Source organism: Bos taurus, chromosome 11, assembly GCF_002263795.3.
Source record: "Bos taurus isolate L1 Dominette 01449 registration number 42190680 breed Hereford chromosome 11, ARS-UCD2.0, whole genome shotgun sequence".
Lineage (NCBI taxonomy): Eukaryota > Metazoa > Chordata > Mammalia > Artiodactyla > Bovidae > Bos > Bos taurus.
Genome location: NC_037338.1, coordinates 101,095,764 through 101,118,986, shown reverse-complemented (window position 1 = coordinate 101,118,986; position 23,223 = coordinate 101,095,764). Strand labels below are relative to the sequence as shown.

At 48.4% G+C, this 23,223-nt stretch overlaps 1 protein-coding gene across 2 annotated transcripts in view; it reads right to left on the bottom strand.

Moving 5' to 3' along the window:
- The window catches only part of ABL1 (ABL proto-oncogene 1, non-receptor tyrosine kinase), a 141,677-nt gene that overhangs the window by 12,040 nt on the left and 106,414 nt on the right, over positions 1-23,223 (bottom strand). For both annotated transcript variants that reach the window (NM_001206860.1, XM_024999076.2), the window contains exons 2-7: positions 21,127-21,300; positions 20,277-20,572; positions 12,332-12,604; positions 3,057-3,141; positions 2,237-2,414; positions 239-423 (exon numbers count right to left, since the gene is read on the bottom strand). In NM_001206860.1, the coding sequence (NP_001193789.1) occupies positions 239-423; positions 2,237-2,414; positions 3,057-3,141; positions 12,332-12,604; positions 20,277-20,572; positions 21,127-21,300 (1,191 nt within the window). The remainder of the gene's footprint in view (positions 1-238; positions 424-2,236; positions 2,415-3,056; positions 3,142-12,331; positions 12,605-20,276; positions 20,573-21,126; positions 21,301-23,223) is intronic.

Here is a 23,223-nt window from a genome sequence, read left to right as displayed (position 1 = left end):
ATTATTTTCGAAGAGGAAAAAAAACCTCATTTTTACCTTATTTAGGAGAGAAAACACGGGAGAAGAGATTTTTGAAATTGAAAAAGAAGTAAAAGAAACAAAAAGAGAAGGAAGCAATGAGAAAGAAATGAAAGAGCAAGGGAAAAGGAACTCAAAAGGCAAGGAGAGAAAGCAAAATGGGGACACAGCCCCCCCCCCAAGACGAGGGCGAGGACAAAACCAGAGCGGTGGCCCTTACCCCAGATGTCCGACTTGATGGAGAACTTGTTGTAGGCCAGGCTCTCGGGCGCCGTCCACTTGATGGGGAACTTGGCCCCGGCGTGGGCTGTGTAGGTGTCCCCTGTCATCAGCCTGCTCAGGCCAAAATCAGCCACCTTCACCAAGTGGTTTTCCCCTACCAGGCAGTTTCGGGCAGCAAGATCTCTGGGAAAGGAAACAGTTTATCTGTGAGTTCCTGGCTGGCTGTCAGCTTTACAAATCTTCCACCACTGCTTACCAAGGGGCAACACCCACAATGGGAAAATGGAGATCCTAAATAAATACATCTGCTTGTAAATAGTAACCACCAAGCTCTACCCGCAGCGGGTGGCGGGGGAACAGGCTCCCTGGCCCCACGACCTGGAGTGAGTGAATCACCCCAGGACTCGGTTCTCTCACCCATAAGATGATGATAACGGTGCTTGCTTCTTAGGGTGGTTGTGAGTGGTAGTGAACTCACAGTAAAGCACCGATGATGCCTGGGGACAGTGTCCTTAAGAGTCTGTTCAGCTACTCCTGCCCTGTGCCAGGCACCAGGAGCGGATATCCAGGCCAGGCCTTGATCTCGAGAAACGTACATCAGCGTGAGTCTCTGCTTGTCCTATTTAGACTCAACAGGATAAAATAGAGCCCATGACATTCTTTATCCAAATTGTATTTCCCACTTTCCTATTTCTTCCCGATGTGTATCCAAATGTATCCTATGGATTCTCTCCTGTATAATCAGCTTCCTTTAGCCTCCTGATTCTCCCACGGAGGCAGGAGCCTAATCTCTGGTTCACGGACATTAAGCATGAAATCGCAAGGCAACCTGGAAAGCGGGATGAAGAGAAGCCCCCGCTGAAGGCGATGGCTGGGAGAGATAGCCTGATCACCAGCAATGAGAGGGAAAGGAAATTCAGGAGGGTGGTGCCTAATAGGATTTCGGTAAAGCATTTTAAGTTTGCGTGAATGAAGAGAGAATGAACCGAGCCGTGCAAGGCAAACCAGAAGTCAAGAAATTTCAATTTGCAGCCTCAGAGGGTTCACTTTCCTGAGTGACAGGAGCCTCTGAAGCAGACTCTCATGGACCAGAGAAAAATCTGTTGTACAAGGCACCGCCAGCAGTTCACACACGCTCCTCTTACTTCTCACTATGAAGTCCCGTGTACAGGTTTCATACTTGAGTTAACTGGGAAGGAAAGGTCACCACGGTGGCTGGAGAACATCTTGTATAGAAGACTCTGGCAAAGCCCATCAGGCCCTGTCCTGCACAGGCCGTCACTCTGCTAGGAAGCCATTTCCACCAGCAAAGAATGTGGAGACCAAGATAATTGTGGCATGTTTGAAGGTCAGAACACTCCAGGCTTTGAAGCAGCCGAGATGCTTAATTTAGAACTACGCATACACAATCCTGACAATGGTGGAAACATCCCTGAACCAGATGACAGCAAGTTAAGTGGAGAATGAAATGATAATTACCAGAAGGGAGGGGAAAACACATACACACACAACACGGGAACAAAAGCCACGCAGGGCCGTTTCTGAGAGCTTGTGGGGGAGAAACGCCCCAGCGGCTGCTGGCAAGAGGTCACGACACTACTGATGAGCCCCAGCCCTGGAGGAGCAACAGGTGCCCTATGTCACAAGGAGCCCTGCCAACGAAAAGGGGTGCCTTCTGACAAACTTCACCCAGTATTCCTCTTAGTCCAAAATGATTCTGCAGTGACATACTTCTCAGCCTGGGGATAACTGCTCTGTGGGTCCAAGGGCCAGGCCGGGCTGAGTGCAGTCCTGGACGCACACCCGAAGCTGGCAACGTCAGGAACATGGTGTTCGCCTTTGCTCCAAGGTCCAAGGAGCTGCCGACGCTAAAAAATTCAGAGGCCGAGCCACAAGACCTTGTAGGTTGGGATTTTTTTTTGTAAAAGTATGCCCGGTCCCGTGGTTGCCCCGCGACTCCGCTGGTGCGGGGAGGGCAGCCTCGCGCGGCTCCTACCTGTGGATGAAGTTTTTCTTCTCCAGGTACTCCATGGCGGACGAGATCTGCGTGGCCATATACAGCAGCACCACGGCGTTCACCTCCTGCCGGTTACAGTCCCTCAGGTAGTCCAGCAGGTTCCCATAGGTCATGAACTCAGTGATTATGTAGAATGGGGGCTCCCGGGTGCAGACCCCTGCCAACGAGACAAGGCTTCAGCGTGCCGCTCCGCTCCCAACGGAGTACACACCAGAAAAGATGAGCCCTGAAGAACGAGGCTTCTGAGACGGATTCTCTCTCTGCCCCTACATCCCGGGCCCACGTCCTGCGATGACTCCATGCACTCGTGGGTTCAGATTATGTTCCCTCGGGAGGGACGTGCCCCACCCCCTCCCTTTTTTCTTCCTCTCAAGCCCATGGGCTTCAAGGAAACAAGCTGCCACTGAGTTCAAGAGCAGAGGCTGAGCCACATCAAACACACTAAGTCATCACCCCAATGGATACATGGATATTTCTATGTACAGAATCGCTTCAGGAAGGAACTTCTGAAATTCTTAGGTTTCAAGATATTGATTTGAGACTTGTGCTTGACCACTTTTGAGTATCAGCTTAAAAGTTGTAACATTCTCTCTCACGCGTGTGGGCACATGGACACACACACACACACACACACACACACCCCCATTCCACACAGGTCTCTTTGCACCAAGGGCTGATACAGGTGGGGAACAGATGTACAGACCAGAAACCTTAAGGCAGTGAGCCATTCACCTCTGCTTCAACAGCGCCTGTATCGCTCGGAGAGTTTAATTCAGAGCTCAGCGCTCCTCACACTCACCGAGTAACTGTACTAAGTTGGGGTGCTTGATCTCTTTCATTACTGCAGCCTCTTTCAAGAACTCCTCCACCTCCATGGTATCCTCCTGCAGGAAAGAAGGAAGTGATGAAATTATCTCAGCAAGGAAAGTGTTCAAGTGGGGAAGTACGACTCGAACGGTTAACACAAGCTGGAGCTTCGACAGGTAATCATCCTGGTCCACCGGTTTCAACCACGACATCCTTCTTGACAGGTTCCAAGGCACAAAGTTCCAAGGTTCCAAGGCATCAGCCGAAGGCACAAAGAATTTTCTACTATGGCGCAGAGCTTTTGAATTCTCACCCTGAGCACAACAGCGAAGCTGGCTGGGTATGCTGGTGACTTGCTCTGGTGGCTCCATGCACACTACTTGTTTCCATCACCTAGTGAAGTTTACGGGGAGGGAGGGAGATGTGTGAAGGCAACCACCACAATCATGGTACCACTCCCCTAAGGAACGGCTGGTTTCCAAGGACTCCCAAAACGTTTAACATTAAAAAAAAAAAAAAAATCACTTGAAGAATCCAAAAGGTACTTGATTCAAGAGAAGAGACCTTGATGACACAAAAAGATGTATAGCACTACCAAAGAACAGGGCCTCAAGATGTGGCAGCAAGAGAGGACGCTGAGTTTCTTAAGAACGTGGTCTTGTGCGGCCCTTAATGAAGCAATCGCCACTACCTGTCAGGTCAATTTACTCAGACCCTAAAACAAGCCTCACTGGCAGCTCCCCTAGCAATGGGTTCATAAATGTGATCACCAGCCCACACCACGTTTCAGCGAGCTCACAGCATTTAAATGCCAAGGGGAGACAAAGATATTAGCACACGCCCAGAGCAAATGTGACAATATTGCTACATTTCCTCACCTATCAGGGCGGAGTGCTGTGGTGCTGGGTCCTGGGGTTGGCCCTGTTATCAAGATCGTGGGGGTGGGCTTATGTCAGGGAGACTTCTTTTCTGACCACCAAAGGAAGAAGCCAGTGGATGAGATGTGACGTAGTCTGTTGCTATAAAGGCCAATGAGGGAAGTGAGACCGTCCCCTCCCAGGTTTCAACATGGAGTCTGAGTCTGTCTGAAGAGCAAGACTGCAGGGGAGACGGGGAGAGCACGTCTTGAAAACTAGATTCCCCAAGAAGAAAGCTTTATCGACTACTGTAAAAGTGGAGCTTTCTTTACACTGTACCTGCGGCCCCTCTGGGAAACAAAGAGCTAAAGTGTCCTCCTCACCGTAGCTGCCGGTTCCCACCCTGGCACCTGGGGATGACCTCCCGAGGACAGGTCACCCTCTACTGGGCGCTGTCCTGCTCTGCTCAACGTGTTTACCAGTGAAGCAGGACCAGTGAGGATGTGCGTCAGCCCCTGAATCACTCAGCTCAGGGCCTGGTGGGGCTGAAACGTAGACGCAGTTTACTGCCCTATCGAAATGGTGAGGGCTTCCCTGGTAGCTCAGGGGTAAAGAATCCACCTAGCAGCAGCTCAGCATCAGAAAAACAAACAACCCAATCAAAAAACCGGCAGAAGACCTAAACAAACATTTCTCTAAAGAAGACATACAGATGATTAATAAAACAAAAAGATGCTCAACATCGCTTATTACTGGAGAAATGCAAATCAAAATACAATGTATGAGGTGATGGCCATCATCAAGAAATCTACAGACAAATGCTGGGGAGGGTCTGGGGAAAAGGGAACCTCCTTGCACTGCTGGTGGGAATGTAAATTAATAACAGCCACAATGGAGAACGCTATGGAGATTCCTTAAAAAACTAGCAGCAAAACTACCGTATGACCCAGCAATCCCACTACTGGGCACATACCCTGCGAAAACTATTTTAAAAGACACACGTGCCCCAACGTTCACTGCAGCACTATTTACAACAGCCAGGACCTGGAAGCAACCTAGATGTCCATGACAGATGAACGGACAAAGAAGTTGTGGCGCATACATACAAGGGAGTAATACACACCCATAAAAAGGAACAAATTTGAGTCAGTTCTAGTGAGGTGGATGAAACTAGAGCCTGTTACACAGAGTGAAGTAAATCAGAAATAGAAAAACTAATATCATATATTAAGTCTTACATATGGAATCCAGAAAAATGGTACTGAGGCACCTATTTGTAGGGCAGTGTTAGAGACACGCAGACAACAGACTTGTGGACACAGTGGGCAAGGAGAGGATGGGACAAACCGAGATAGAAGCACACACAGCACCATATGTAAAACGGTCGGTGGGAATTTGCTGTATGAAGCAGGGAGCTCAACTGGTGCTCTGTGATAACCGAGGGGTGGCATGCGGTGGGAGGTGGGAGGCAGGTTCAAGAGCGAGGAAACATATGTATGCTTATGGCAGATTCACGTTGCTGTATGGCAGAAACCAATACAACATTGTAAAGCAATTATCCTCCAATTAAAATTAGATAAATTAAAAAAAAGAAAAGAATCTACCAAACAATGCGAGAGGCCAGAGTTCCGTCCCTGATCTGGGAAGACTCCACATGCCCTGCAGAGCAACTAAGCCCATGAGCCACAACTAATTCCTAGTTTTTAAAGAAATCTCCATACCGTTCTCCATAGTGGCTGTATCAATTTACATTCCTACCAACAGAGCAGGAAGGTTGTCTTTGCTCCACACTCTCTCCAGTGTTTACTGTCTGCAGATTTTTTTAAGCATCTACTGAGCCCACGAGCTGCGACTAATGAATCCTGCGTGCTCTAGAGTCTGTCCTCTGCAAAAAGAGGAGCCACTGCAATGAGAAGCCCATGGACCGCAATTCTAGAGTGGCGGCCCCACTCATCGCAGCTAAGAAAAAGCCATGCAGCAACAAAGACCCAGCGAAGCCAAAAATAAAGAAAGAAAATTGCTTAAAAAAAAAAGTGAGCCATTCTAAGGTCAGTTAAACATCCTGGGTGGACTCTGTGTCAAGCTGCATGGGTGGGAAAAGAATACACCCCTGCCGCCACCTTCCTGGCTGTTTAATTCTTTAAGTCCTCTATGTTCCTGAGCATGCTGAACAGACCACGCTGTCTCTGGTGTGGTGGGTTCTGATCTACCAGGGTGAAAGTGAAAGTGGCTCAGTCACATCCCACTCTTTGAGATCCCATGGACTACACAGTCCATGGAATTCTGCAGGTCAGGATACTGGAGTGGGTAGCCTGTCCCTTCTCTAGGGGATCTTCCCAACCCAGGGATCAAACCCAGGTCTCCCACACTGCAGGACCACGCTGTCTCTGGGGCGGTGGGCTCTGATCTACGAGGGTGACACACTACTACGGATGGCTGGAGGGCAAGTGCCTGCCGGAACCACAGGTTCAACGCCACTCAAAGGAAGGACCCGGGCCTGTAAGACTCTTGCTCAGCCAACAGTATGTTCAATAAGCAGCCCTCGAATGAAGGCTCATGGGCGTAAAGGCCCCCATAACGAACCACGCAGAGTGAGATCATTTCCGAAGTAACACTGCTCTTGTAGTACTGACTCTTCTACAAGAACCACGTTCCAGGTCTTGAGGGGTGTGGACGTGCAAAGGAACACTGCGGCTTTCAAAGGCATCCTTCTCCTCTCTCTCCGTTCATTCACTTACTCACTCATACACACGCACACACGGCATGTGGACAGTATAAATAACTCCTTGTTTTTTGTCTTTCAGGACAATCTTGTGTGAACTTGTCTCCCCCTGCTGGAAGCAGGCCTGGTTCAATAGCATCCTACACTGGTAGCTGTGTTCAACTGGAAATAGCCCTGATGCTATCCTGCTATAGTCCTTTCATTTTAAAAATCTCCATCACCTTTTTGAAGAGGATTCTTCCATTTACATAGTAAAATAAAAGGAATTCTGAATGATTAGGGCGAAGGCCACACTCTGAGTAAAGGCTGTGAATTTCAGTCCTGTCTGTCAAGGAGGGAGATGGGTCCCCTGGCCTCTCTTCACGAGGCCTGACTGGATGCGGATGAAAGCTGTGGCTGGCCCAGTGGTTAAGAGGATGCTCGTGAGTTATCCCTACCGAGCTCTGCTGCTGCGTCACCACGGTCAGTCACCTACATGACAGGAAACAGTATCGCTGGACTTGCTCTCTCGACTACCGCATGGAAAGAAGAGCATTACCTGGCTCGTACACAGAGAGCGCCGAGGGCAGCACTTGGAACACGGTCATCACCACTCCGGGGGATTCACTGTCACTATTATTAAGACAGCTGATCTCTATTCCTGAGAAGCAGGCTAAACATATCGCTTGTATGGAAGACTTTACTTAACACTGGTTTTGGGGTCTTTTTCACATTCTCTCAGACTCAACATGTCACAGGTAGCTTCATCCTTTTTGCTCACTGGCCTCATCCCCAAGAGCAGGAATTCTATGGCACAGGAGAGTACACCATTTTTAAGTCCAGCCCAGCTCTCAGTCCTCTCCAGACCTCCCTCTTGGCTGAGCTGGGCTCGTGTCTAAAGTAGATCAGCTTCCACATTTCGTGTTTACCCAACGTCAGAGAAGGGCAGTTACAAGCACACTGAAGTGCCATCCCGCACCACTGGCTCAACCAGGATCAACACATGGGAGAGACAGGGGAGGTTCTGAGCTAGAGTGAGGAAGGCAGCTGGTTCACAAATCAGGTGGGGAGCTTAAAGCTCAAGTGAAAAGTCCATAACAGACGATCTCGGAGAGGAACCCCAGACTCTGGTCCCCAGTAGGGTAGCCGTGTTGAGCTCCATGGCCAGAGGGAACCCATGCGACAGGGCAGCAGCCCCTCTCCCCAGCACATGGCTCCTCACGAAGCCAGAGCGACCGTGGAGACTGGACGGGGTTCCTGGTGTCCTGGGGCCTTCCCTTCTCTGCTCGTGATTGGAGCTCTCCAGTAAGACCAGCTTCCTGGGGGTGGGCGGGGCAGTAACGAATGTAAAACCCAAACCGAACACATACTGTGTTGGTGCAGGTGGGGAAAACGGGCACTTCCTCCACACGGGTGCTGGAGTGCACACTGGTACGAGCACTTGGATCCAGCAGTTTCTGCTCTGAGGAACTGACCTACCAGCTCAGTCTCCCACATGTGCAAACACGGAGAGTCCCTGTACACTGCGTGTAACAGCAAAGTAGTGGAGAGGAGACACACATCTACGGAAGGCTGGTAAGATACTAAAATACCAACCAAAAACAAGGCCACCTTCCAAGTACTGTCAAGGAGGAACTTCCAAGATACAGTAACAGAAGGTTCAGAGCAGTGTCTATAGCAGGCTACCACGTGGTTAAGAAAGGTAACACAGGTGTGGACTATTTCTGGAAGGACGTTAAACTCAAGGGTGGAGGAAACTATGTATATATATCACCTACTGGAAAAACAGGTCAACAAGTGAGTACAGGCTAAAACAAGTGAGTACAGGCTAAGCTTCAACTTTTTTCAACAGTGCGATTTTCTGCTATTTTAACAGTAAATTTGTCAGCTAGCTTATGAGTCAATATTAACACAATTAGATCAATGGCAGACTTTTCCAAATTATATTACTTACACAGCTGTTTTATACAAAGATGACTGATGTACAAACTTTTACTAGACAGCTCAAGACTGAAGACTGTCAAAATTCAAACTAAACGTTCCCCATCAGGAGGCCTTTGCTGTAGTTCCAGTTTCCCACCACAGGGGTCAACCTGCTGCTACTGCTGCTGCTGCTAAGTCGCTTCGGTCATGTCCGACTCTGTGTGACCCCATAGACGGCAGCCCATCAGGCCCCACCGTCCCTGGGATTCTCCAGGCAAGAACACTGGAGTGGGTTGCCATTTCTTCCTCCAATGCATGAAAGTGAAAGTGAAGTCGCTCAGTCGTGTCTGACTCTTAGCGACCCCATGGACTGCAGCCACCAGGCTCCTCTGTCCATGGGATTTTTCAGGCAAGAGGGGTCAACCTAGGGTCCCCTTTTTCTCTCTTCTGGTCTTCCTTTTGCCCTGAAGGGAAGAGACCAGTGTTGCCTGGAGGAGCAGTACAGAGTGGTGGTTAAGAGCAGGGCCTTGCTCCCCCCGCTGGTTAAGGAGGGTCTGGTTCTGTCTGCAGAGGGCCCCGCGGTACCAAACAGGAAGGACAAAGAGGGCCTCAGTGAGAACTGGCTAAATGGACAAAAGCTTGGGCTAGAACATGAGGACTTCCCAAGGCGTCTTCAAGAGAAAGGCAGATCACAGCCTGTGGGGGAAGGGAACGGGGCGGGGGGGACTGGGGAAAGGTGACTTTTAAGGTGCGCAACTGTAGTTTGTGTGTATTCTTCATGGTATACGAGGAATCGGATGCTGTGTAACAATTTTTAGAAAGACCTGGGCTTTGCAGCAGGATGTCTGGGTTCATGCCCTGCCTCCGTCACTGCCAGCCATGCAACTGACGCCAGGCCAGTTAGTGAACCTCCCCCTGCTTCAGGTCTCTCAACTCTGAAACGGAAGGGGTAATCAGCAGCCTTCTCTTCAGGTTGGAAGGATTAAATGAGATGCTCAATGCAGAGCATGAAGCACTCAGACTCTGCCAGGCACGTTGGGAGCATCAGTAAACGACAGCTACCACTGCCACTTAGAGCCCACACAAACTCTCCACGTCTGTAGTGGGGATGAACGCCCCAAATGCTGACAGCAGGCTGATCTGAGAAGCGGGAAACATACTGCGCACACGCTTTCTGAGCAGGGTGTGCTGGAAGGGAGGGATCGTTTATTTAGCCATTGCTCAGTACCTTATTACTGGGTTAATCCACCTCTAGAAAATGACGCACTCCCCCTTCCCTAATTAGCTGCCACTGGGAATGACTGACTAGTCACAGAAATCTATGCAACTATATTCTGTAATTTCTTTTTCATGAACTATGGGATCATAAGTTAATAAGGCTCTTAGGGAAAATCATTAAAAGTATAAAAAGCTTAATAACACATCATTAGAGAAGTACGTTCTGGAAGGCACCCACTTCCAGTTAATTGTGATATACGGGTAGAATAAAAAACCCCCCGAGCTCCAGGGAGCCTCTCCTCTAGAAGCATCTTCTTCAGTCACTCAGAAAACAACGGCTCGGCACAGCTAGTGGGCTACGGTTTTCCCAAGTGCAACTGCTACCTCCTCAAGTTTTCCAACAGGCCTCTCCCAGACTGCCGTCTATTTGTGCTTTTCCTCTTGTTTGGCTTTGGCAAATCCTGGCAAGCGTGTGGGTAGCGCCTGGGCCTTGACCAGTTCTGCAAGCCAGCCGAGGCCTTGTCTCCCGGGGCCTGGTCTGCAGCTGTGGTCACATGGGGACGTGGGAGCATGCGTCTCCCCGCCGTCGCCAGGCCTCCGTTGAGCTCATTCGAAGCCTGCTGACAGGGCTGCCCCAGGAGCGGTGAATCCAGTCACCTTCTTCCTGTGCATCAAAACCTTCAGGGTGCCCCACTGCCTCCGGGACAGCACCCCAGCTCCTCAGGTGGGCTTGAGGGCTCTGAGACATGCTGAGTCTGCTCTGCCCCCTACCTCCCTCTCCCAGCTCCGTCCCTTCGCTCACCCTGTTCCTCCTCTGTGGCTGGCTCGGGCCCGTCCTGCCCTCTCCCTGGCCAGCAGCGCTCACCCGTCCCTCCTCTCGTCCCCCACGCGGCACTACAGCTCTGAGCTCCTGTCTCGATCACAGCCTCCGTCACACGTGGTGCAGTGAGTGGCACACCGACCCATCTCTCCTACTAACTAGACTACCTAAGTAGGGCTTCCCTGGTGGCTCAACAGTAAAGAGTCTGCCTGCAGTGCAGGAGACCCAGGTTCGAGCCCTAGGTCAAGAAGATCCCCTGGAGATGGGAATGGCTGCCCACTCAAGTATTCCTGCCTGGAGAACTCCATGGACAGAGGAGCCTGCTGGGCTACGGTCCATGGGGTCGCAAAGAGTGGACACAACTGAGAGACTAACACTTGCACTTTTCAGACTACCTACTTCCAGCTAGACAACTCTAACTACCTAGACTTAGCCCAAGGCCAAGAACTCTGTCCGATTCCTTTGTCACAGTCCCAGTGTTAAGCTCAGGGTCTGGCAAATAAGAGGATTTTTAAAATCTGATAGGCATTTACCAAATTCTTCACTATCTGGAAAACATACGGGAGTCCTCAAAACACCCATGCCACCCCCTCACCAAGTGTATCAATCCTGCATCCAAGGACCAAGCTAAGGGGACGCAGTCAGTACAAAGGCCAGGAAGCCACCTTTGGTATCTGGGACTAAAGAATGGGATCTTTTCTCTGAAGTGTCACTTCGTATCAACCAGAAACCACAACTTCTATTTTGTCATGCCTTTGAGTGAGGGCATCAGGGAATTAACTGGGTCCCGAAAGGGCAGGCGTTCTGGCCACGTGCACCCGAACGACCTTCGAGAAGAAGCGCGTACACACTCGGGTTCATTTCCCCAGGGGTGGGTGTTTCAGTTCTGCTTCTCTGCCAATAGCTGCAAAACGGGGCTCCCCTCTCTCCCATTCCTGGGCACAGCTCAATGGAATTGGGAGTTTATTTAAAACAAGTGAAAACCACGCAGGTCAACACTAGGGGACACTCTCGCCACAGCTAAAACTGTGGGTCACACTTTTAAGGAGGTGGAGGCCTGGAAATGAAAACTTCTCCCTGGGCGTCCTAAGAGCTGCCTGGACACGAAAAACACTAGGCATCAGCTGAGAGGGAAAGCCACAGTAAGGGCACAAAACAGACGGTATCTGAGTTAGCAAGAAGCCCTCGTGTTTTCATAACGCCTCCTGGTGGGGCAGCCCCACGCTCGTCTTTCCAGGTGTCTGGACACATAATACAGAGAACTGGAACCAACTAGAAACACCTGGTGCATCTGCTCTCACATCTAAAAAAAAAAATCCACAGATTTGGTTTTGTCTCCTACAAAACTCAAGAGATTCCCTGCCCACCCGCCCCCGCCCTCTTAACTCAATAGGAAGTGATTCAAATGCCACACAAACTGAACGGAAACCCGCAGCTTTCAAACACCCTTGCCATAGAATGAAAAAACTCCTTCAAATGACTAATCGTTTTACACCAAAAAAAAAAAAAACCCACAGCACTTCTCAGCTCTCAGCATATGTGGAAACACGTGGAGAATAGGCGAATGAGTCAACCCGCTCACAGAAACCCAGACGGCGTGTGCCGGGGAGTCAGGCCCGGGGCTGGGCGTGCAGGCAGGCGATGGAGGGCACGCGGCGGGGCCCCAGGGGATAACAGGCCCCCCGGAACTGAGGCTCCGCGAGCGCCTGGTCTCGCTGGACAGCCCGCCGGGCAGGTCCCGGGCTTACCTTCAGGGTCTTCACGGCCACCGTCAGGCTGTATTTCTTCCACACGCCTTCGTACACCTCCCCGTACTGGCCGCCCCCCAGCTTGTGCTTCATGGTGATGTCCGTGCGCTCCATCTCCCACTTGTCGTAGTTGGGGGACACGCCGTAGACGGTGGGCTTGTTGCGCTTGGGGGCCGGGTAGTGGAGAGTGGTGATGAGCCCGTCGGCCACAGTGGAGTGGTGATGGACCAGCTCGGCCAACGTGTTGAAGCGGCTCTCGGAGGAGACGTAGAGCTGAGGAGACAGGGACAGCCTTCAGCCAGCGAGCAGACAGAGCCCAACGACTCAGGAGGCCGGCTCTGTGTGCTGGGCCTTAACACACAGCAGCCCCTCAGAGCAACCACCCTCCACACAGGACCCCGGGTGGAGAAAATCACTCACGCTGTGTTTCTCTGTGAAATCCTCCACCTGCCTGACTGCCACACGTCTGGTTCTCTGTGACCAGCCTGAGTACACTGGCAGCGTCCATGAAGTATTCCCTGACTGGCCAACGCAAAGTCACGGCTCAGCATCAGTCTTCTCATCACCTGTCTTACTTCTCTGTACTGTACTCACCTCAGGCTGATGATTCCTGGTCTACCTGCTTGGTTACTGTATGTCTCCATCTACCAGAATGCCAGTTTCATAAGAATAGAGCCCTTCGGCCGTCCGCTTTTATCCTGTGTCCCCAGTGTCCAGAAAAAGATACAAGCACATAACTGATACTCAGCAAATGTTGTTGGTTAAATTAGTAAAGATGAGAACTTAGTATTTGCTGATTAGAAAAGAAAATGAATTATAATAATTATGTTTATTACCCTAAACTTATAATGATATAATTGTCTAGAACTAAACAGTGATCAGGCTTCCCTGGTGGCTCAGTGGTAAAGAATCCGCCTGCCAATGCAAGAGATGTGGGTTTGACCCCTGGGTTGGGAAGATCCCCTGGAGGAGGAAATGGCAATCCACTCCAGTATTTCTTGCCTGGAGAATCCCATGGACAGAGGAGTCCGGCGGGCTACAGTCCATGGGGTTGCAAAAGAGTTGGACAGGACTTAACAACTGAACAGCAACAACAGTGATTAGAGGTGAAAATCACTAAATAAAACGTAAATCTCCTTCTCATTCCTACTCCCTCGATTTGGGCTGAGCAGGAAGCATCAGAGGCCAAGACTTGCAAATGCCCGTGGCGTGCCCATGTGGGATGTCCTGCCAGCTCTCTCTCAGGACAGATTGGGGGTGTGGAGGGCTACACAGAGTCCACACGGCCCCCTCCAGCACAGGGAAGTAGGAGAAGGGATAGAGACACAAATACACGTCAGTCTGGAATTGAGACTGACGGCCGGTGAGCACCCCCACAGCGAACCCCTCCGTGTGGCGTCCTGGTCTGAACGTGCAGAGGGGAGGAAGGCAGAGGCTGGCAGAGAGCAGCATGAGGACAAGACAGCTCTCTTTCTTCCTTCTTTTCGGTTCAATGAGGCAGTGAAGGGGTATTTCCTTACCAAAACCAATTCACATTAAAATTCACAGAGAACACTCGGGATCCAGGCATATAAGTGACTCTGCTGGCTCACTAAGGGCAGCTGACAATCGCTCAAGGTGGAACGGATCTTTAAAATCACAACTAGGTGTTCGTAAGCCTTGGTCAAACTGCAAAGATGTGGGAAGGAGGAATACAGATTTGGGACAGTGGTGATGCCTGAGGCAAGAGGGACAGAAGGAACAGGATCAGTCAGCTGCAGCTGTATTAACTCCCTACTTAAGAAAAAAAAAGAAACAGGAAGAGAAAGCCCAGAACACCTATGACCGGGCCACGGCCTCGGCTGTTGGCAACAGAAGGCTCCATTACTCTCTGCATGTCTGCAATTGTAGGCAGTAAAAACAGTTTAAAGGAAGGAAATAACAACAGATATAACAAGCTGATCCCAGCTATAGCTCTCAAGAGGTAAACTGGAGTCCTTAATAACAGATCTTTCTTTGCTTGGGAAGATGACAAAGTTTTAAAAATCAGGCAAGCCAGTGGCAAACTGTGGCTTCAGTTCAGTCGCTCAGTCATGTCCGACTCTTTGCAACTCCATGGACTGCAGCATGCCAGGCGTCCCTGTCCATCACCAACTCCTGGAGTTTACTCAAACTCATGTCCATGGAATCAGTGATGCACCCAACCATCTCATCCTCTGTCGTCCCCTTCTCCTCTTGCCCTCAAGCTTTCCCAGCATCAGGGTCTTTTCAAATGAGTCAGTTCTTTGCATCTGGTGGCCAAAGTATTGGAGTTTCAGCTTTAGCATAAGTCCTTCCAATGAATATTCAGGAATCATTCTGGCTTAGAGGTTTATAATCTGTAATCTTTTTGTAGCAATTCTACTAAAATAAAATTCTAACCCCAAGAACTGTGCAGAACGATCCTGCAGCCCTGGGGAGCTTGTCCCCCAGGAAGAGGGCACCTCTGGGTGGGAGGATCAGTCAGGGTGAGGCCCCACCTTCACACCTCAGAGTGCCGAGGACCAAGCCATGAGTGAACCGCTCTCGGGAGAGGCCATGGGCCACCCGCAGGTCCCCTGAATGAGGCGGGGTCGGGGCGGGCAGAGGAGGGCACTGCTGAGCCTGCCCTCAGCTTAATGTCTGCACACTGACGACACGGCACCCCAGTCAGTGTTAAGTCACCAGTGCACCTGCCATTCAAGAAGATGACGGAGTGGGGGATGCGGGGAGAGCTCCTAATCCCTGTCCTTCTCTGGAAAAGTCTGACTGCACTACTACAGGCTGCAGACCACCCCCAGCTCCCCAAGTCCTTTCTCTCCGGCTGCTCAGCTGGTGGGCACTTTTCCTACCAAGGAGTGACGAGAGGAGGGAAAAGCCATTCCAAGGAGGCACCCCCCTGGGACCAGAGTGACCCTCCCAGCCTGGAAATCTGTGCATAGCACAGGCAGAAGGAAAGCCTGTTCTGCCTGCTGGGCTCCCAGGGCAGGTCGCCTGGGAGCGAGGCTCGTTACCCATTTCTTCCTGTCAGCTTGAAAGCGGTGCTCCCCAACCCGAGGATCAAGTTCACTCAGTTGCACAGAATGCTAATGGCTCCCCTAAGCCCTAGTTTATGCAGAATTTGTTCTTGGTCTCAGCTGATTCCCTCTCAGGCTCCTTTGTTAAAAGATTTCAGAATGATGGGAGGTTTCACTGACTGGGCAAACTTTATCCTTCTCAATAATTAAATTTACAGACCCTGAGACTGAGTTCATCTTTCAACATAAAATTTACATCCTGACATTTATTAAATATTGACACTGCTCTCCCTTCAACGTACGGCACAGCCATCTTCTAAGAGTCAAGTCTGGGGGCCTCCTTCTGATTAGGGCTGGTCTGTGAGCGGCATGTTGCTTAGTGAACTGGGGGAATCTTCATTAGGAATTCATGGCATGTGCACAGGAGAAAGTGAAATGAGCATTATGAATGGCATGTCACCATGCTATGCGCCCAGTTACGTAAACACTCTGGGTGCTCAGCCAGGGCTGCACGTCTTCCTAATCACACGGGGACCCGAGAGATGGGGCCTGTCAGAGACACTCACCAGGAACAGCTCTCCTCCTGACAGCCAGGCTCACGGGCTCATCGGGCTTGGGCAACCTATGGCTGCCTTAGACCTTGGCGTCCCACCTCGGACGTGTTATTTACAGGCTGTGAGGCTAGGAAGTGACACCTGCCCAGCAACTCCCAAGCGCCTCAAACAGCAACAGGAAGGCAGTCCTTACTAATAATTCCCCCTGGTCTCCTGGACTAGGGAAGGTCAGCTTGGTTCAGCAGGCTTCTCACCAGGTGCCTGCACCTGCTGAGCCAGTGTCAGGGCGGGCAGGTCTTAAAGACACAAGAGGGGATACAGGTGGTGCCCCATCATGCCACCTCTGCTAAAGCCCAGATTCTGCTCCTGCCAACTCCGAATCTGTGACTTCAGCAGCCCACAAAAATAAACGCCAACTGGGCGGCTCGTTGAAGAAAAGAAGGAAAAGACTCTTACCGAGGGCTGTGAGGAACTGTGGGGCTTGGCAGTGGCGTCCCCCCAAGTAAGAAAGATAGAGACACAAATAACCAAACAACGGGAGAATGACGGAGGTGGGTGGTGGAGGAGGAACAGCGGCCTTTAATTCTGCTTTAATTCTGTTGGCAAAGGGTTCCAGACTTTAAGAAAGCATCAAGAACAAAAACCAAATCCCAGGGTATCTGGAGATTGTTAAGCCTCACAGGACACCCAGGAAATAGCAATGGCTGTTTGGTATGGCCCTTCCAAGAGGCTAGCCTGAAACTCCTGGAGTCCTGGGCTCTGGGCCCCCAGGCTGACTGACCAGCCACAAGGGCTGCTGAAACCAGAGCCAAGAGGGTGGAGGCAGAAAGAAATCCTTTGGGGCCTGAGAGAAGAATCTTCTAAAAATTCAGTTGTTTTCTAAAGATTAGCTAATTTGAAAATAAGAATTAAACTTATTCAACCCTGGCCTATTCCTCCCACCAAACTTTAAATTTTCCCCTTCAAAATCCAAAAAGGATTGCATCAAAGCTCTGCTATGCGAGCAGCGTTTTTCAGTGCCGAGCCACGTTGTCCCACGCGCCGCTGTAATACCTCCCCCTCCCTCTGACTCTGAGGCTGTTCCACTCATTCCAGGAATACGACCCCACCCAACGGAGTCCCCTTGAGTGTGACCTGATGACCCCATGGGCTGAGAAGTCTCCAGGTGCTGGGACAGCTGAACAGAGAGTCTTTGCGGAGGAGGGGAGGGGAGTCAAGAAACCTAGGACACGCTCATGAGCTGCCCAGCAGTGGACACTGCCTGGTCAGCTCCCCATGGACTACCTGGAATGAAAGGAACCCACCTGGCACACATCAGCTTCCAGACAGGGAGCTGGGCTTCCTCGTTAGATGACTCTCAAATGCTGCAGATTATGTATCCACGCAGGCCTTGCTCTCTCTCCCGCTTTAACAATATTTTAGACCAACCCCCAGCTAATGAGTTGTCAAACTAGATCATGCCTGCCCTGCATCTGTTCCAAGGATGCTGATTAAACAACTCCAGGGAAAAGAAACCATTATCCTGTTCAGTACAGACCTCGCCTGATTACTGCGGTGCAGCATGGCTCGCCCTGGGTAAACAGCACAGATGGGAAGCAAGCTGTCAGCTCCAGGAAATCACCTCCCCGCCATGGGTGGTGCACTCTGTTCTAATTCACTGAAAAGGCTCCCCTGCGGCCTGAAGGCACGGTTGCAAAGGGTCCAGCACCCTGGAATGTACCCGCGGAGTGGAAGGACCTGGCTCCACAGCTGGGCTGAGAACAATGGCCGGCGAAGCATGCTGATGAGGCTGCACCCTGGTCGCCCGCCAACAGCAGACTATGCTGTTTGTCATACAGACTCCGGTGCTGGTGTAAAGACATGGGCAGTGACGGAAAGGATCAGAAAAACATCAGATGAGAACACTGAAAAAAGACACGTACTGTGCGTCTATATGGTACAAATGAATGTGTGAGAATAGCCGTGAAGATGCTAGCAAGATTAAGAAAAGGGGACTAGGAACTTCCCTGGTTGGTCCAATGGTTAAGACTCTGCCTTCCAATGCAGGGGGCATGGGTTTGATCCCTGGTCAGGGAACTAAGATCCCTGCTTGCTGCCGAGGTTTGGCCAAAAAAAAAAAGGACTAGCCCCACCAGATATTAAAATATAAAGTCGTACAATTAAAAAGTCTGGTATTGGTATATGTACAGACAGACCAATGAAAGAGAATATACCTAAATACAAATGTAAATTTGGTATACTTCAAATCTATAAGAAAAGATGAATTTAGGAAGCACAGGTATAGTAAATATAATGAGGTATCATCTTTACCAGTCAGTGATAGAGAGGTTTTTGCAAGTCTGAGAACATACTGCTGAGGAGGGGAAAGGGAACACGCTCTCACAACACTGCTGGTGAGAAAATGCATCTGCACAATTCCTAAAGAAAGTAATCTGGCACCATCTATACAAGTTTTAGATACGAATAACCTTCAATCAGTTCTAGTAACTTATCTTGCATAACTTGGACCGTACACAAAGAAGTATGTGCAGTGTAATTTCAAAATGCTGGTCATGACCCACCAGTGGGGTCTACGGAATAAATTTAGTGGATTATGTCCAGAATGTTTTAAAATGGAACAGAACAGAATGGTATACAAAATATCAGAGTGCATTACATACAGTAAGAGTAATGAGTAGGGTTTCCTGAACCTTCTGTTACTAGTGTGTATATGGGATGGTGGTGTAAAGCTTTTTTTTTTTTTACAGGGAGCTGAGATTTTTTTTTTAAAGGCTTGAAATCCACCTCATAACGGCATTATAATAGCAGAAGACTGGAAACGGCCTAAAAATTGGCCAACAGGGAACTGCTTAAAAAAATGACGGTTCGTCCATACTATGTAGTCATTAAGAAGAATGAGGCAGCTCTGAATGTGCTGCTATAAAACAATCTCCAAAATATATTATTAGATTGAGAAAGCAAGATGCAGAACAGTGTATATTATGGATCACTTGTGTTTCTTAAAAAGTATAAACAAGTATACGCAGGGGAACTATGGGAGAAACTGGTCACAGTGGTTGCCTCTGGGCAGGGGAACTGAATTAGGGGACAGAATTATGTTTCACGGCAATTGACTTTCTTTTTTTTTTGTTTTTAAACCATATGCATGCATTACACGTTATTAAAAAATACATACACCATCTGGACCCATGCCAACAATCCACCTATCTACACCCTCAATGACAGCGTGAAGCAGACAGTGGAATCTGAGCCTGGTTCCATCGATGACTCACTATGTGATCTTCAACAAAGAAATTTTATCCCTCTAAACCTTCACTGGGGGTTTCCCTGATAGCTCAGTTGGTAAAGAATCTGCCTGTAATGCAGGAGACCCCAGTTTGATTCCTGGGTCAGGAAGATCAGCTAGAGAAGGGATAGGTTACCCACTCCAGTATTCTTGGGCTTCCCTTGTGGCTCAGCTGATAAAGAATGTGCCTGCAATGCGGAAGACCTGCGTTCAATCCCTGGATTGGGAAGCTCCCCTGGAGAAGGGAAAGGCTACCCATGCCAGTATTCTGGCCTGGAGAATTCCAAGGACTGTCTAGTCCCTGGGGTCGCAAAGAGTCAGACACAACTAAGTGACTTTCACTTTCAAACCTTCATTTCCTTAATGCAAAAATGCAGATAAAAGCACTATCTGTCCTGAGGACTAAAGTGAGGTTTAAAAGAATAGTAGGAACTCAGTAAACGTTAATTTCTCCTTTCCCTTCATGGACTCTTAATGACTGTTTATAGGAAGATCAAGAAACCATATATATCAACTCCTTTACAAAACTATAGCTCAGGTTTGGAAATATATAGGTATAATGTGATCCCATGTTTATTTTAAAAGATCTTTTATTTTGTTTATTTTTTGGTACCTAGACAGGGACTTGAACCCTCCCGTGTTTATTTTAAAATATTACACATACATGTGATTTTATCGACAGGAAGAAGGTCACGTACCACACTTGTTTTGGAGAGGTACTATTAAGGTGATCTTTCACTTTAAAAATAATAATCTATTGTGTGAATTCTCACTAAGGATAAATTACTATAACAAGAGATTTTCTAAAAAGGGAGAGTCTTAATGTAAGAAGTATGCCCACAACCCAACAGACAGTCCACCTGTCTTATGAAACTGCTGACCACACCACTTCAGGACAATGAAAGAACATCACGCTGCAGACCTCTAACTGCATACGACTGCTCCTCCACAGAGGGTCTTTGACCAGGTTAGTGGGATGATGCCTGCTGTTTCAAACATCTGCTTGCTTTGCTGCAAGAACTTAGCAGCCCAGCGGCAGGTTCTCTGGTCCCCGCCCCGGCCCATTGCTATCCCTGCCTAGGGCCACCTACCTTGCCATCAGAAGCAGTGTTGATGCGGTAGTGGTACACCCTTCCTTCGTATCTCAGTGAGATGGACCTCTGCCCAGGACTACTCTCGCTCTCCCGAACCAAGAAGCTGCCGTTGATCCCGCTGCTCAGAAGGTACTCGGCGGCGTTGCGGGACACAGGCCCGTGGTACCAGGAGTGCTTCTCCAGGCTGTTGACCGGTGTGATGTAGTTGCTTGGGACCCAGCCTTGGCCATTTTTGGTTTGGGCTTCACACCACTCCCCATTGTGATTGTAGCCTAAGACCCGGAGCTTTTCACCTTAGAAGAAAAACACCCGAACTGGACACGTCAGTTTTAAAAGCTAACACGTTCGTTTTCATTCACTCTTCTGTGATTACTAAAAAAAAAAAATCTCCAAATTCCTAAATATCTACTTCATTTTAACAGGTCCATATAAATATATGCATTTAGAACTGTATGAGTATACAGTTTCCTGTTTACAGTGAATATGTAGATAAATACATAGCTACAGTTTTTATAAATCTATTATTCAAGTGACCTAGTTTCTAATATAAGCAAGCTTTTTGTAGAAAAATACTTTTTCTTTAAAAAAAAAAAAAAAAAAGGGTTTTCAGTGTTTGGTCCAAATGTTTTTTTCAATACAAAATAGAGAAAGCTCTGCTTTTGCTAAGAACTATACAAGAACTTTTCTCCTGAAGGAAAAGTGACTCTCATAAAGATGCTCTTAGTTTTTCTGGCTCTCTTTGCACTTCAAACAGCTCTTTCAGCAAGCAAAGGTGTGGCCAGTCAAGCCACATTTCCCCTGATCTCTGTCTCCTGCAACCACCAGCAGCTGCCCACAGCTCCTTTACCTTTAGTTATGCTTAAAGTGTTATCCCCACTGGCCACAAAGTCATACAGTGCAACAAAAAGGTTGGGGTCATTTTCACTGGGACCAGCAAGAAGGTTTTCCTTAGAGTTCCAACGAGCTGCTTCGCTCAGACCTTGGGGCTCGAAGTCAGATGCTACTGGCCTCTGAAGGGCTTCTGGAAGAGAAAGAGAAGAAACAGGGAAAAAAGTTTCATTATCAGGAGCAAAGTCTGTGTTTCCAACGTAATACATTCCTGGTTTACTTTTACTTCTTAACATCCGTACATACTACTTACTAATAAAAAGGGGGGTTAAAAAATGGGACTCTTCCATTCCCAAATCTTGTGAAAAATCCTAAGCATTTACATTCCTGAGAGGTAACTACTTACTGCTGCCAAACGGTTTAAACTTTAAGTTCTTTAACTCAAAATGAATTACATGAGAAAGAGACGGTCCATCCTCACACCTCTTTGCCATTGCTAATTTATGTTATAATATGGAGCAAAAGCCTCCTGCTTTAAAACGTTTTCAAATGTATGAATGTTAACATACATACATGATTTAAAAATCAAATAGCGTGGAAGGGCTTATAATGAAGGACAAACATTTTCCATCCCACTCTTCCGTTACCCAGAGGTAACAGCTGCCTTATTTTGGTGATCCCCTCCATCTCTCTAAACACAAGCTGTCCTATCATTACAACTGCCCCTCCCTCTCCCACACCAGGCTCTACTACTTACCTTTCTACTTTCAGTAACAGACTTCCACTTTAATTTCCTGTTCTCCCTGCTAGAGTCAGTCTCTCTCAGTGATTTACCTCACAAGATAAGGATGTTAACACCCTACCCTTCCTTCCACCTACCCCCACTTCCCCACACACACACTCCAGGTAGGCCTTCTTTTCATTTTCTTTTACTTTGTGTAAAAGTTCTGTTCTTCTATTTTGTCAACAAAGTCTTCCATTTTTGTCTATGCTGCTGCTAAGTCACTTCAGTCGTGACCGACTCTGTGTGACCCCAGAGACGGCAGCCCACCAGGGGTTCTCCAGGCAAGAACACTGGAGTGGGTTGCCATTTTCTTCTCCAATGCGTGAAAGTGAACAGTGAAAGGGAAGTCGCTCAGTCGTGTCCAACTCTTAGAGACCCCATGGACTGCAGCCTACCAGGCTCCTCCATCCATGGGATTTTCCAGGCAAGAGTACTGGAGTGGGGTGCCATCGCCTAGGTATATTCTAAAAGTTGAAAACCAATCAACATCTTTTATGTTAGGAAAGTGTGATTATTACCCACTAAGGGGTTAAACACAGTATTTTTTCCTGAAGTTTCTTCTATTTTTTTTTTTTTTTCTCGAACTACATTCAAACTCTCCACAGGTTATTTCAAGGCAGCAAATCTACTTCAAGTAGATCTTTACAGTTGTAGAATATTATGGGGTGAAATCTGATACTCATTTAAGGACACTACAGTAAGAAATCAAACTTTTAAAAAGCAGGAAAGTGGGAAATTCTAACTTTATGCCAAAAGCAACAAAACAAAATTGTTTCAGTTTTTCCTTTTTATGGATTTGGAGGACCCAAACATGTCTTCTTGGGGAATGACACCCATCTCCGGGGTGGGCATGATTTTCCAGTAGTCACTTCAAAGGACACACTAGAGGCACCTATAGTATCTGAGAAACTAGGCTAACCTTCCACAAACATGACTGGAGAACTTTCAGAAACAAACACTCTTTAAACAATCTCTTTGAAATAAACCAACAGAACATAAATAAGAAGCCCTTTCTATCCTAGTTTTTGTACTACTGACCACAGTGAGTCTTCAGGAATTGTTTTTCTAAAGAGTAAGTCCCAAATTACGTCACCACCACGCTTGGTATTTCATCCTGTGAATCATGAGGGCAAAGAGAATTTCAAGGAAGAGGGTCTTGTGACACTACCATTTCCTAGAATGTGCAAAAGGCTTAGTGAGATGTGTTAGGCCCTGTTCTCTGAGTACTTACAATATAGACAGCTCTAAAAGCATATCTAGTGCCATTGTGATCAGAGGCTGACCAATCAACCAAAAAAGCTGGTTAAAGCAGGGCATTCTTGAAAATTAAAA